Here is a 13,878-nt window from a genome sequence, read left to right as displayed (position 1 = left end):
TGTGTCTGATCTGATGTCTTGGTCTTGGGACCTGAAAATGTGTTCTTGTCCATACACAGGGTACTGAGAATGATCTAACTAATCTCTGGGGAAATACAACTGAATCTTTCTTTTGCTAACCTCAGATTTAGAGTCACAAAAGTGGAGCACAAATCAAATTCCAAAGAACGGAAAAGCCTGATGTCTGTTACTGGTGTGGAGAGTGTCAATGGTGATATGCCAGCCACGCCTGTGAAACAGGAAGGGAGCGAAACACCTGCCACGCCTGTGAAACAGGAGATGCAGGAGAGGAGAAGATCAGAGTAAACTGCAGGTATCAAACATTGGGAACTTGTACTGAAAGTGGTATGTTGTGAAATAAGTGAAGGTAATCAATAATGAGAAATGAAGTTGAAAATGTATTGGTTCTGTGTGAAAACTCCTCTTTCAATTTCAAAAGTTTCTACAGAAGTCTGCAAAAATCATATTTGATCACTCAATGATAAATTAAAGGCTAAATTACCCACCAAATGCTTATCTAATTGTTTATTTAGACTTTGTAATTAGAGTAGATGTTGAAATAAAAACTGCTTCGGAGGTGTCATCACTTGTCCAAGAAATAAAACATCTGCATATTAATTTTTTGTAATAAATGATAGTTTGGATTTAGTGGCAATGTGCTTATTACCAAAAAGAAACAAATGCTTCTGACAGCTGCATCACTGGAATAACTACAGTGCTTCTTCCTTACACTTGCCGTCCTGTACTGTGTGCTTGTATAAGTTGATTGCTTACTAAATACTTCTCTGATAGATCAGTGGAGCTTTCGCTAATAAGAACGGAGACACATGAAAATGCTCGTATCGCAGGGATCTATGGTAGGTTACTGAGCCAGGAGGTTGGGGTTTTCTTGTGAGTCATTAAACTTCAGTGAATTACTTGAGGTGCCCCATTAAGCATGTCAAACGTGTCTGGCATGGTTTTGGAATGCACACCTGACTACTTTTTTTTAACAGTTAAGAATGTTGGGGGAAAAAAAACCTGTAAATTAATACGGTTTGCTTCTAGCTGATGACACGGATTGTTAATCTGAAGGGGAAAGGTGATTTTACACAGGTGTGATTCAAAATACAGATCTTGACCCTTGGGGAAGAAATGGGCCCTGGAGTGACAAAATAAAAGCACTGGATTTGAAGAAAGTGAACAAAGTGCACAGTGCCAAACTCTTTGTATGCTGAAGGGTAAAGTCATGTTATGTCAGCTCAGTCCAGTTCCAAACTCTCAGTAACTTTATATATGAGGGAAATGCATAAGTGGAAATTGGGTATGTTTAAAAAGGTAACAAGACCCAAAACCCCTCGGGTGTCTTAAGTTCTGAAAGGCCAAGGTGCAAGATGTGGCTTTTTCTTTATATCTGTTGTTTATTCATTAAGAAAACATTCTGTAATTGTATCAGTTTAGAAAGGGAGACAAAGTAGAGAGCTGCTATGCAATGGGGTACTTCCTCCCAACCTTTACTGGCAGCACAGGTACGACTGTTGAACTAAGCAGAGTGTATTTGTCTGGACTCTGTGCCTCATCGTTAAATTACACCCAATTTTTTTGAACTGTTGCCATAGAGGAAGTAAGACTTGGAGATGTGATATGCTTCCAAATGTTTAAAAAGCTCTGGAGGTTAATGAAGTAAATCATTCTTTTTGCTCAGTGTGTAAGAAAGCAAACAGTAGGTTAATTTGCAAGGAGGTGGAGTTCAGCTTTCAAAAATTAAGAAGTTGGAATAAGCTGTTTTATCTTTATTGCTGGACACTTCTAAGACCAGGCTGGACAAATGCTTGTCAAAGCCAGTGTAAATACAGCTGGTCCTGCCTTGAAGGTAGGTGGTAGACTGTAAGGATGTTTGGGTTTTTTGTTTTTCTTTTTGTTCTGTGGCAAATTTTGTCATATCATAGCTCTCTAGTGGCTGCTGTCTTATTGCTGCTCTGCAATCTGTGAAGGATCTACAGATGTCAGTGAAAGACAAACTGTACTGTTATTTTCTGATTCAGAATTATGTCCTGGTGCTCAGGGTTTTTTTTTTTTTGTTGGTGTGGTTTCTTTTTCCTTTCTTCCCTTTTTAAAAAATCAATATTATCTAAATGCAATAGGAGATAACCTCTTCCTTCACTGGCTGCATTGGCATTTTCATGTCCAGCTAATTTTTTGTTACTTCTGTGACTGGTTTTTTTTTTTTTATTTTCTGTATCTCTAATGGTAGCATGATCAGACTGTTTATAATAGGGTTTTTGACTTAAGGGCAGACAAATTACATTTTCTTTAAACATTAGAAATAGAAAGAAATTGGCATATATGAAAATAAAGTTAATTTCAGTGTGCTTTGATTTAACAAAAAAGAAAAAAATTTTTAAATCACTCTAAAAATGTTCGGTAGTCCAATTTTTTTTCTAATTTGTTCTTTCCTCCCCTAAATAAAAAAGCTGTTCTGTGTAATTACCTAAAAGTTTTCCTCTAAATTTAAACCGTTACTACTTTAATCTAAAAATAAGCTGTTCTCTAGAGAGATATACTATTATAGCTATAAAAAAATTAATGTCCATGTATGGCAGCTTTTTATTGTAGAATCTCCCTTACGATTAAAGTATTGCCCTTTCTGAAAACAAATGCTCTAATAGAGAAATAGCTCCATGGAATCTCTTGTAAAGGTCTCTCCAGGCCAACAGAACTATTTTGTAAATCATCTGGGAAATTAGCCAGGCCTGTTTGATGTGTACTATAAAAAATAAACAGATCTTGCTTGAAAGACTATGATACTGTTCCCTAGCATGGTTCTAGATCAGTTTTTGACCACTGCCATGAAAAGCTGTTCACATACAAACAGGTAGTAGGTAGACCTTTACTTCAATTACTTATTTCAGACTTTAATAAATTATTCTAGCTTAATTTACTAAAACTGAACAAAGAAGCAACGTTTAAGACTTCTGTGCCTCCAGCCAATAAATTAATGCTAAAAAGCGTATAGTTTTGCACAATTTGGCTCAGATCTTCAGATGTAGAGGGAAAAGCCACACACAAATATATGTTTAACTGCTGCCAGAAAAGGTTTGTTCCAGCATTTGGAGGCAGTAGATTTGTACTTTGTGGCCTGACTTTAACTGCTGTTATTGAGAGTTCCTGTGTGAGATGGAATTCCTGAGTTGGGCAGTACTTGAATGATGTAATATTGCTGGTTGCTTGTGTTCACTGCTCCTCCTGAGTTCAGGGTTTTTTTCCCCTAAACTGACGTATTTGTAGTATTGTCTTGAAGTGGCCTCTACAGTGTTTCAGCTTATCTTAGTGCCTGTCTGGCTGCATCATTTGAAGTTATAGCATGTGTTCTCCGTGTCTCCAAGGCCCATGTTCTTGGTAAACTCCATTTCATCAGTTAAGTTTATTTAAAATATGCTTTTAGTGGCACACAAAAAAAGTGGTAGATATACAGCTGGTAGTTGAAGTAAAAATTTTGAGTTGAGCTCTTGCACATCCATTGTAAGCTACTGGGTCAACAAAAACTTAAGATACTGGTGCACTGAAGCTACGTAGCATTTTCCATTCCTAGTATCCTTTCAAAGTTGTGCGTGCTTTGCGTTGTGATGTGATTTGTCAGTTTGTCGTGTGTTTGTCCATCCTTTTCATGAGTACCAGCTGAATTTTTAGTTCCTCTCCTTTAGGATTTCACATGCTAAACTTGCAGTGCACAGCAATCACTTCATGCTGTTGTGGCATTTTTTTCCATTTCAGAGCATCTGCTAACTTTTAAATTGGTGTGTTCATCCTAAAACTAATTTTGCTATTTAGGCTTGTATTTAGAATTGTTTTCTTCTCTTGCAGGTGGAACTTTTAGAAGCTTGTCTGCTAGCACTTTGGAGAAAACTGAAAATTCCCAAGAGATGCATACTATTTAAGAAAATGTATTTATGGCACTGTAGTATTTTACAAGTTCTGTGATGGCATCCATGCAAGGTTAAGCACTTAATGGTTGTTACCAGTAAAATCAGTAAGATTTAGACACTTAAACACTGTTGAGCTGTGTGGACCTCATGCCAAATGTTGGGCTTCATCTTGGAAAGAGAAAATACATGTAAGTTTTTTTTGGACAGGAAAGGTAAAAGCCTTATCAATCTTAATTTTTTTTTTCTACTTAAATAAGCATTTTTAATGAGCTCAATATTATGAGTAATATGATCACCCTGTGGATAAACTGTGTTCGCCTCTCTGGTCCATCTGGATTTTTCTCCTCTGTTCTTCCCCTCCAGAATTGACAAGTGTTTGCTGAAGATAAAAGCCAACCTTTGGAAGATGAAAATATTCTTTTAATCTAACTGCTAGTAGCCAAGCAAAACATACAAGGAAATAATTATGTCAGTCAAAATCTGCATGTATGCCTTTAGTACATAATCCCTTGGACTCTGTGAAGGGTACTTCACAGGACAGAGTGGTTCAGCTATATGCAAATGTTAAATTAATTTGTCTTCCCCCTCTTACCTCCCCCTTGCTCTTCAGCTTATGTTAAGCAGTATCTTTTTGTATGCAGTTGGGTGAGCTCTTGGGAAGGTTACTTTCCTCAAGGCCACTTGTTCTCCCATTTTCTTGTAACTACTCACTTGTATTTGAAGAATGCCTAATAGTTTTGCCTTTTTTGTTTTTATTCACAGGTTCCTTATTAAGCTAAGGCAACATGTTTCAACCATTAGATAAGGATATGGAATATTTGGCATTAAAAATTTATGGAGTATATACTAAAGTACTTCAGAGTGGCTTTGTTGGACTGAGGGTAGCTGTTTTCATTGTCACCACAATCTTAAGCCAGTGTCACTCCCTTCATATATTAAGTGTGACTTACTGCTAAAAATACCAGTGATGGTTTTGTGATGTTAATTCTTTGTCTCTACTTATCACTTGTTTTTGGGAGAGAAAACTTTGCAATACTTCAGCAAACTTTGCTGTGTAATAGAAACTGAAAAATAACATTTGTTCTGAGTGCCTAAGAATATAAGCTCTAATGTAATGCATTTTAGTAGAGATTGCACTATATTCTGAGAACTATAAAGTAACTTAATCTGCTTTATGAACTCAGTGAAAATCAGTGTGTATTTTGAAATTGATTTGTTTTCAAATAATACTTTTAAATCCTTTTAGTCCAAGTGCTCTAAACTGTGTTTCTCCTTCAGATCTGAGAATCAGGTTTCTTTATCAGTTTATGCAGCGTTAACAATCAATGTGTACAAAGAGAAAAATTAATATTCTTGCTTATGTATTAGATACTCCCACATCTTGTCAGGAAATACCAAGTTTATTTACTTTTGCTGAGAGTATGTGCTGCTGATGGTCTTCCTTTTACTTGTATCCACAAGGTACTGAATAGACCTATGAGTATATACTTTTCACTGATGCTATATTTGTGAAAAAAACAAAAGCAAAACCAAAAACCAACCACCCACCAAGGCTCTGAAAGGAATAAATGGTTTATTATCCTTTTAAAATGGATAACTTCAGAGGTAATTGTCCATCCTTGAGGACCCAAAATAACTGGCCAGGATTGGAACTTGAGTGTTTAGCATCCCTGTTCCTGTACCCATTAATTTAAGCCTGGATTATGAAGTCTCTTCAATATTTAAGTATAACACAAACACCAAGCTCACCTTATAGGCATACATTTAATATTCTTGAATTTTTTTCTTCTTCAAGCATCTCTTGATTATTTGGATGAAAAGCTAATATGTCTATAAGAATTTAATTAGTATTGATTATAGTAGTTAGCTTTCAATTTCCAAGAGATTGAGAGCTATGAGTATAAAACATTACTGGAAAAAAGGAGTATTGGACAAAACTGAGCAGTTTCAAATAATTTTCAGAAAGGAGATACACAGTTATAGACTGTCCCAAAAGCTTTTTTTTTTTTTTAAAAGGGTGGGAGCATTTTGATAACATGGTGTTTTGATACATGATCAGTTAGTACTGCAAATCAGTTTGTCAAAAGGATGGAAGAAAGTTTAAATGGAAATATGTATTTTTTTTACTTAATTTAAAAGTAGTTTCTATCTTGATTCCATTGGAAATATGTAGAATAAAATAAATGAAAATGTGTTGGATATGTAAAAACATTGTTTACCTGTATAAAATACTTAAGGTATTCTAAGACCTGATGCGTGCAAGAATTTAATTTGTGCATTGCTACTTCAATAAGAAGATTTAAAAACTGTGCCTGTTTCATTGCATTTAACACTACACTGCTATTTTGTAGGGGTATGGATATTGCCATATTAGTCTGCCTTTCTTAAATTTGCATATCAGATGTATTTTTAACAAAAAAGTTTATATACAACTTTTGTACTACCAAGCAGTAAATAAAAAATATTGATTCTTAAGCTTGCTTGTGACTTCCTTAAGCCTGTATCCATTGCGTGAAGTTTAACCTTTGCACAGTCTTAATGTATAATGCAATCTTTTTGCATCTTAAGTTTTTGTTTATAGAGGTAGTGAGAAGGTTAGGTTGTTATGTGATGTACTTCAGAGCAGTTTTATTTCCTTGAGAAAGAACAATTGCAAATATTATTTCCGTGTTTTACATGGGAAAGAAGAAAATCTATGCTTTAATCCAAGCTGGTATCCGATTAGTTGAAGACTTGTTACCTTGAAAGTAACTTTTTATTATATTTGACATTGACCTTTTAAAATATACACAACATGATCTTTATTCTCAATTGTTTTCATAAGGTATGGATGAAAAATTAAAATGACAGGAAGCTCTTTGCAGTTGCTTCCTCTCAGCCAGTGTCCCTGTGTGATACTATAATGTGTGTACGTTTACAGATTACTGTGATCTGTAAATGCCATTAAAAATAAGTTTTTCTGTATGAATAGTGTGAAGGAGGCTCAAAGCAAATTGTTGTGGCTAGTTGAGATGTAATTATCAGTGTACCATCCTGTTGGTGTTTTTTTGGTTCGTTTTATGAATGTTCCTAGCTGCATCACACAAGGTCTGTTTTGAGGTCTGTATTTGAGTTTTAGTGGTTTATATACAGCTGTGGTTTATATTCAGAATTAAAATAAAAATCCCTCCAGGCCCAAAGTTTCAAAGATAATCAAGACACTGCTGATTGTGAAGCTTACGGAAATTGAACACACTTTCTGATTCTCATTTTCAGGGATTTTTTCTTTTTTCCTACATAACAAAATAGCCTGAGTGTAATATATTCTACTACTTCTTGTTCCCTTAGCATGTTTGCCCCCTGCTCCCTTTTCCTTGGCTTGCTAATGCTTTCAGTAACAATTTCAGGTTATATTGAAGTTAAAACTGAATGCAAATATAACCATATCAACAAACTTTGATGTAGGAAAAGATAAGGATAGAAGATTGTAATTTTGTGTAATACAGTTTTTATAAGATAATATGTGTATGTATTGAAATACAAGAGGATTGCTGATTTTGAGAAATTCTGTTATAACTGGACTGACATGAGAGCTCAAATGTGAAGAATTTTTTGAGATGGAACGTTTTTTAACATGAATAACACTTCGGTTATTTTTCCCCAATACAGACAGAAAATTCAGTATACTACCTCATGCTGCTGTAGCAAAACAGATGAGGGAGCTATTTCTATCCTTAATAAAATCTGATTTTACTTGTAAAGAGCACAGAGCACATGTGCAATGTATTTTTGAAATATGGTAAGGATTAAAGCATTTATTTTCTCTTATTTCTGAACCTCTTTATAAACAATCTCAGTTGAAAACATGCCATAGTGTACGTGGTAGCTCATTGCCATTTTCTTTCTGAACTGTCTCCCTATTTTTCACAAGTACAGAAGCCTTGACAAAATTGGTACCTTATATGATCACTGTTCATACAAGTGTTTTGTGTGTCACTTGTGGAAAGACAGTGTTATTTCAGCCAGCTGGTCTCATTTAGGGGAAAAAAAAGCGCTAAAGCACAAGTGTTTTCTGTGTACTTCAAGTCTGTGGATAGATGTTGCATCTGCACTTTCTGTAGAAATGAGCCCAGGCTCCAGTATTCCTGAAGTGTGTGTGTGTACAGCTTGGAGCGGGCGCTCTCTTGAGCCTGCTGGAGAGATGTGGCTGCCTGTGGTGCTGGGCAGCAGAGCCATACTGAAAGACACAGAAGGAGGGAGATGGGCACTAAAAACATGATAGGAAAATACAGGAGAAAAGGGTGTCAGATAAGTTTGTGTTTTGGTTGTTTTTTTTTTTCTACACGATTTGAGCTTGTACTTCCTGCGTACTAATACAAAGTGATGGGGATTAAAAAGTGCCTTTTAATGAGATTATCTATTGATGAGAGGAGGACATACGGTCTGTCCTGGTTTGGTAATGCTGAAAGTGCCTACTGGGTTGAATCATCAGAATGTCTCTCCTAAGGAATTAAGTTTTTGGATGTTGAGTACTCCTACCTGTGCCCCAGATGTAGTCTGAAGTGCAGATCAGTTAGTATCTATTAAATTAGGATTTCTGTGCACATTAGGCCTGTTCTTTCCTTTTTCCTTCTAAGTGTGTAATTCTACTGCTAATGAATAAACAGAGTGGTTAAACCTTGGCTATCTAATATTAATGAACAACATGTAAGACTTGGCCAGATAAAGACGGATTTAGATTTTTTTATTTTTTTCAGTGTTTTGTGAAGTCCTGTATTTTGGAATTTTGTTTGAGGGAAGTTTGTAGTTAGGCTCAGAGGACTGTCAGACGCTTGATGCAATTTCCATTTCTCTTTTGGTTTTGGTATCCTTGTTGATTTTTGTAATTTTTTTTTTCCCTCTCCAGTTGTAGGGGGCATGCACTAAGGTGCTTCTGGTCTTTACTCTTGTTGGCTTGCTCTTGCCGTAATTTGATTGTATTTCTTGCTCTGGATGCACAGTTCTTCTCCTCAGAGAAAAGAAGGCTGGAGAGATGCCAGGCCCGTAGTGCTGAAAGTGTGAAGATGGCCGAAGCCTGTGAAGAGACATACTGGTGAGGTCTGAAAGCTGTCTGTGCTGTTAAAGCAAGCAACCTCTGAATTATCTGTGACCAGGAGGGATGAGTGGGTTGGTGGTATGTTTTGCTGGTAAGTTTAGGTAAGAAGAGATACTAAGTCACATGTGACATGGATGAGCCTTAGTCCAGACCCTGTTACGTGGATAGTGCTTGCCCGTCTGTTTCTGGACATGCAGTCAGGCTTGCTTTGTCTTGGTCTGTGTAAAGTCTTTGCAGAGTAGGCCTGTTGTATCTTAACTGAAACAACTGTTCTTAAATTGTATCTGTGCAGCCCCTAGTGCTGTAGAGATGCAATGGCATCAAGTTTAGCTGCAGCATAGCTGTCTTGTATAAAGGAGGCTATACTGAAAAATGTACTTTCTGTCAGTGTAATGCCTTTTATATGTGTTAAACCCTCTAATTTTTTTTTCCTCCTACTTCCCATGTTAGCTTTTTTTTCATGGCCTATTTTCAGTTAGTCATCCCAGTCCTGTTTCTTCTGGGCTGCAGCGTTGTCAAGTGTGGAGCAGTGGTGGATGGGAAGCATTCGTGCTTGTACTGTTGTGTTGGTGGTCTTGAAATGGTGGTTATGGAGAATAGAGAGCATTTGCTCAGCAAACTTTTCGTAGCTGTCAGCAGGCAGCAAACCAGCCATTTTGCTGTTGCAAAATCAACAGCAAAACAACTAACAAACCTAGCTGATACCTGCTGGCACTGATGGCAGAGGGGCAGGTATGGAGAGGAGGTTCAGCTACATTCAGAGTAGGAATGACTTGGGAAGATGGGAGGAAGACTGAAAAATAGTAGTAAGGGCGGCAGCAGCAGTTTGAGACAAACTCCTGTCTCTTAACTGTCCTAAAAAAAGCCATTGCTCCATGCGTGTCACTATATATCTAGCTAGATAACCAGGTAGTATGGTGTGACTTTTACATTGAATAAGACAGTATTTTGAAAACAGTGTGTATTTAACTACTGGCCTTCAGTATTTTGATTTACAGTCAAAATAATTATTCTTTAAAAGCAGCAGTCTTAGGAGAGTGTTAAATTAAAATGTCCATGGTATTTCCCAAATCTTATTTTTCAGAGATTCTACGTACCTGTGTGTGTATACACATACCCACGTTTATATGCTTAGAGACAAAATGTCAGATTTCTGTCAGCTGTGACCAGGTTTTGCATAGAGCAGCTGAAATACATATTTGCTGGCAGCAGAGGGAGCTATTGAAGTTTTTATTGATCATTCAAAAACTTTCGGAGTGTGTCAGTGTGTGGGGAAAAAAAAAAAAAAAAGTCCTAATTTAATTGGAGATGGGGAGTGCGTCCCTGTTGTTTGCAGTAGCCTTTTGCTGCCCTGGGGATGAGCAGGCCGGTCTCCTACGCCCCAGGGCAGGGCAGGGCAGGGCGAGGCAGGCGCGGAGGGGGCCGGCGGACCCGGGCCCGCTCCCGGGCCGAGTAGCTGCTGTGGTGATTAAAAGGAACAACGTAAACTTCGCCCTAAGCCAAACTTTTAGTCAAAGCCGTGAGGAAGAACAGGATCTGTGTGGCGTATGTCAAAACAATAGCAGTGTGCGTTGGGTTTGTAATTAACACTCGTGCCTGACTCTGGAAAAGTCATTCCCAGTCAGGGTGGAGTATGTGTATTACTTTGTTGGGCTTTTGATAATTTGTCTTGATTTTGATTAATGTTGGATCTTTAGTACATTTCTTTTTTGCAGATGCTAACTAGATGAGTTTCCTATGCAAGTTTGCAAAACCAAGAGATTAATGATTAAAAATGAACCCAAATCAGCGGCTTTGTTCTGACAAAATATGCTGTATAGTTGTTAGATTAACCCCTCTGTCACTTTATCTAACAAACTGAAATTTGTGGGGTTAAAAATCTGTAATATTTCCTCAGTTCTGGAGAAACTTGTACCACTTCTGGCCACAGCAAAGTCTCTTCATATAACACATCTTGTATTGGAAATATGAAAATTTACATGGATCTTATTTTTTCTGAAGATTGTGTGGAAAAAATAACCTGAGGAATTTGAAATTCATTTGATATCATCTTGCTTTTGGAAGAGGTTCTCAGAACTAAAAGCAAGTAAAGCTTTATTTAGATACCAGCTTTTAGACATGAGATAGAAACAACCTAGGTTATTAATTCTTGGCCAGATCCCTACAGTTTGTGCTCAAATACTTAAACAGTATTTTAATCTTATTCATACATTCTTTTTGCTCTGTAGTCTTCTTGCCTTTGTCATTTACCTTCCTTTCCTTTTCATAAGTCTAGGTAAGTTACTGGTACAGCTCCGAGTGTTAAGAGCTGGGGGTAGCACATGTGATCACAGATTACTGAAGATCTGGCTATGCTTGAGGTTAAGGTGAATAGCTGAGGGTGTTGCCTTGCTCCTTTCTGCTTCTACACCCTCATAAAAATCAAGCTAATCTCTAGCTCAGAGTAAATACAAGGGAGCTCAATGAGCAAACAAATGAAATGGCAGCCCTTCATGTGACATGGTTTTATTGTGGGGTTGGTTCCGTATTTAAGTAATCTGCAAACTGACATAATATTGCTATGCTGTATTTCCTGAAAGATTTTTTTTCTCTGTTTCACCACAGTATAAAATGTTTTTCAGTTGGTAATGTACAGTAACTGAATTATGAAGTACAGCAAAAACCTGTTAATCTAGAAATAGTTTCAATCAAGATTCAGAACAGGGAATGGTGTAACCTCCATAGTTTTGTTCATGATGGTTGTGAGGTGACTGCTTGGGATCTGTACTTCAACAACTGGATTAAAACCAAAATCAAGACAGCCATTGTCTTTCCTGCTTCATTGAGGGAATTCTGTTCTCTGAATTAAGTTTTACAAGGGAATACTGCTTTTCTCTGACTAAAGGAGGAAGAGGTGGGGAGTGGGGGAGTAAGTCTGTTTAATAAAGTTATGTTGTGAAATTGGATTAAACCATGTTAACAAAGTTAAAATTGTATTTAACAATACAAATGTTAAAAGTACTGACTGCTTATGTGAAAGGCATAAAATTGCTGTAATCTATTTCAGTCTCTAAGGATGCACATTTACCTTGTTCTCAAATTTCAACAGCTCATTGTTTGAAACGGAAAAAGTCCCAAAGCAGGTGGGACAGTTTGCAGAAGTGGTCAGTCAGTAGTAGTATCATTTGTAGTTGCAGGCAGTATTTCCTGTTTTCTGGTAATCCAACTAGTTCAATTCAAGGATTGCCTGATACAAAGTTTAGAAGATGATAGTGAAGGTCTGAAATGAAGGAAAGTTAAAAAACAAACCTCCCTGAAATGCCAAGTGAAGTTGTGAATGGATAAGGGAGTCCTGAGACTGAGGTCTCTAGCTGTGTGTGTGAATGCATGAAATTTGGAAAGTCTGTCTAGAGGAGGAGCTGAGAAGTTTTTATTTCGATTTTGTGATGGTGAGAAAAAAAATTGTCCTTGCCAAGGACAGTTTGTGTTGGAAAGACCAATGAAAAAGTCTTAATCTGCTTCTAACAATTACTGTTAAACATTGTATGATGTAGGTGTTCTAAAACCAGGAAGGACACAATGACTGAAAGAATTCTGTTGATACAACTTCCTTTAAAAAATAAATTAATTTTAAGATGTAGAACAACTTTGATATATTTACTTTCTTGTGTATTCAGTGTGTTAAGTTTTAATAGTTTAATTTTGAAGTGATGCTCTTGTGCAATTTAGATGGATTCCAGTTTCCATCTACATGCAAGGAGAGATATGACAATTCAAGATAAATAATCTATTAAGATTCATTGTTTCAATATAATTAAAAGGTACAATATAGGCATTTGAGTAAATGTATGAAATACCATATACACAGGCCTTAATAAATGTTGAGATATTCTATTCTTATTTAGCAAAATGTGATACATCGGCAAGAATTAATCTTTTGGAAAATTAAATCGCATTTAGAAAATTGAAACTATAAAATACAGCATAAGGTCAGGACTAATTTTTTTATTTTTAAGTCAGTGGTTTTTATTTCATGATTTAAATGATGATGAAAAATAATATTTTTAGATTAAAGCAATAAAATCTGAAGTATATTTTAGAAAAGAATAGACTTTCTATTTCTGGATTTTAATTTTTAATGGGAAGTCTCCATAGCAACACTTGCCCAGCCTATTGCCTTTGTCCTTTAAAATGGAAAAAAGCCACCTCTGTGTGGAATTTATCTATTTCCAGGTTCCTGCTTTCTTGTTAGGGTTTTGTTTGCTGAACTGAAGAATTGTGCAGTATCAAATTTCAGGTGGTTCTGTTGCTCTGTAAACAAACTTCCCCCATAACATTTTCTCTAGGAAATAATTAACTTCCTTGAGTTGGCTGGACTGGGCCATCTTCCACTCCTGTTGTCATATCTGGAATCTCTGTAGTGATCTGAAATTTTTTTCAGAATCCAGTGGTGACCCACTGCTAAATGAGAAAGCGCGAAGTTTACTCTTACTCAATGTCTCTTTGCTTATGTACGGAAAGATTACAATTTCCCTTTAAACTCTGTTACTAGCTTTGGAGAATACAGTTTGGAGTAAAACATGAGCTTGCAAGATGAAAGATCTTTCATAGAAAGACTGTGTCTTACAATAGTTTCCCATCCTGTTGTTTATTGCTACACGTCTTTATACTCACCACAGAATTGCATCAAATAGAGAAACATTAAAAATAGATATTGGCCAACCAGCTCCCTCATTAATTCCTCCTGTATCAAAGGAAAATTGAATTGGTATCTGAAGTTAAGGTGTTTGGGGTAGAGAGGAAGAGGTGTCTTTAAAAGCTGTGTAGTTTTTGAGAGAAGTCTTAAAATAATGCAGCTTACTTGTGATTCCAATAGCTTCTTTCCTGTGACTTTCTGTTTTCTCAAGATACTAAATTTTG

At 36.5% G+C, this 13,878-nt stretch overlaps 1 protein-coding gene across 4 annotated transcripts in view; it reads left to right on the top strand.

Annotated features, from left to right (window-relative positions):
- The window catches only part of RELL1 (RELT like 1), a 98,636-nt gene that overhangs the window by 17,617 nt on the left and 67,141 nt on the right, over window positions 1–13,878 (top strand). The window contains exons 6-8 of one of the 4 annotated variants that reach the window (XR_012623049.1): window positions 126–313; window positions 3,844–4,093; window positions 4,668–6,380. Coding sequence is in view for 1 of the 4 variants with exons in the window: in XM_074822312.1 (XP_074678413.1) it covers window positions 126–306 (181 nt within the window). In the remaining 3 variants the exon portion in view is untranslated. Of the gene's footprint in view, window positions 1–125; window positions 314–3,843; window positions 6,381–13,878 lie in introns of those variants that run through there. The other 3 variants (XR_012623048.1, XR_012623050.1, XM_074822312.1) reach the window with 3 other exon arrangements.

The sequence above is a fragment of the Strix aluco genome, chromosome 4 (assembly GCF_031877795.1).
Source record: "Strix aluco isolate bStrAlu1 chromosome 4, bStrAlu1.hap1, whole genome shotgun sequence".
NCBI classification, from domain to species: Eukaryota; Metazoa; Chordata; class Aves; order Strigiformes; family Strigidae; genus Strix; species Strix aluco.
The sequence above is the reverse complement of the archived record's forward strand: the minus strand, read 5'-3'. Positions and strand labels throughout refer to the sequence as shown.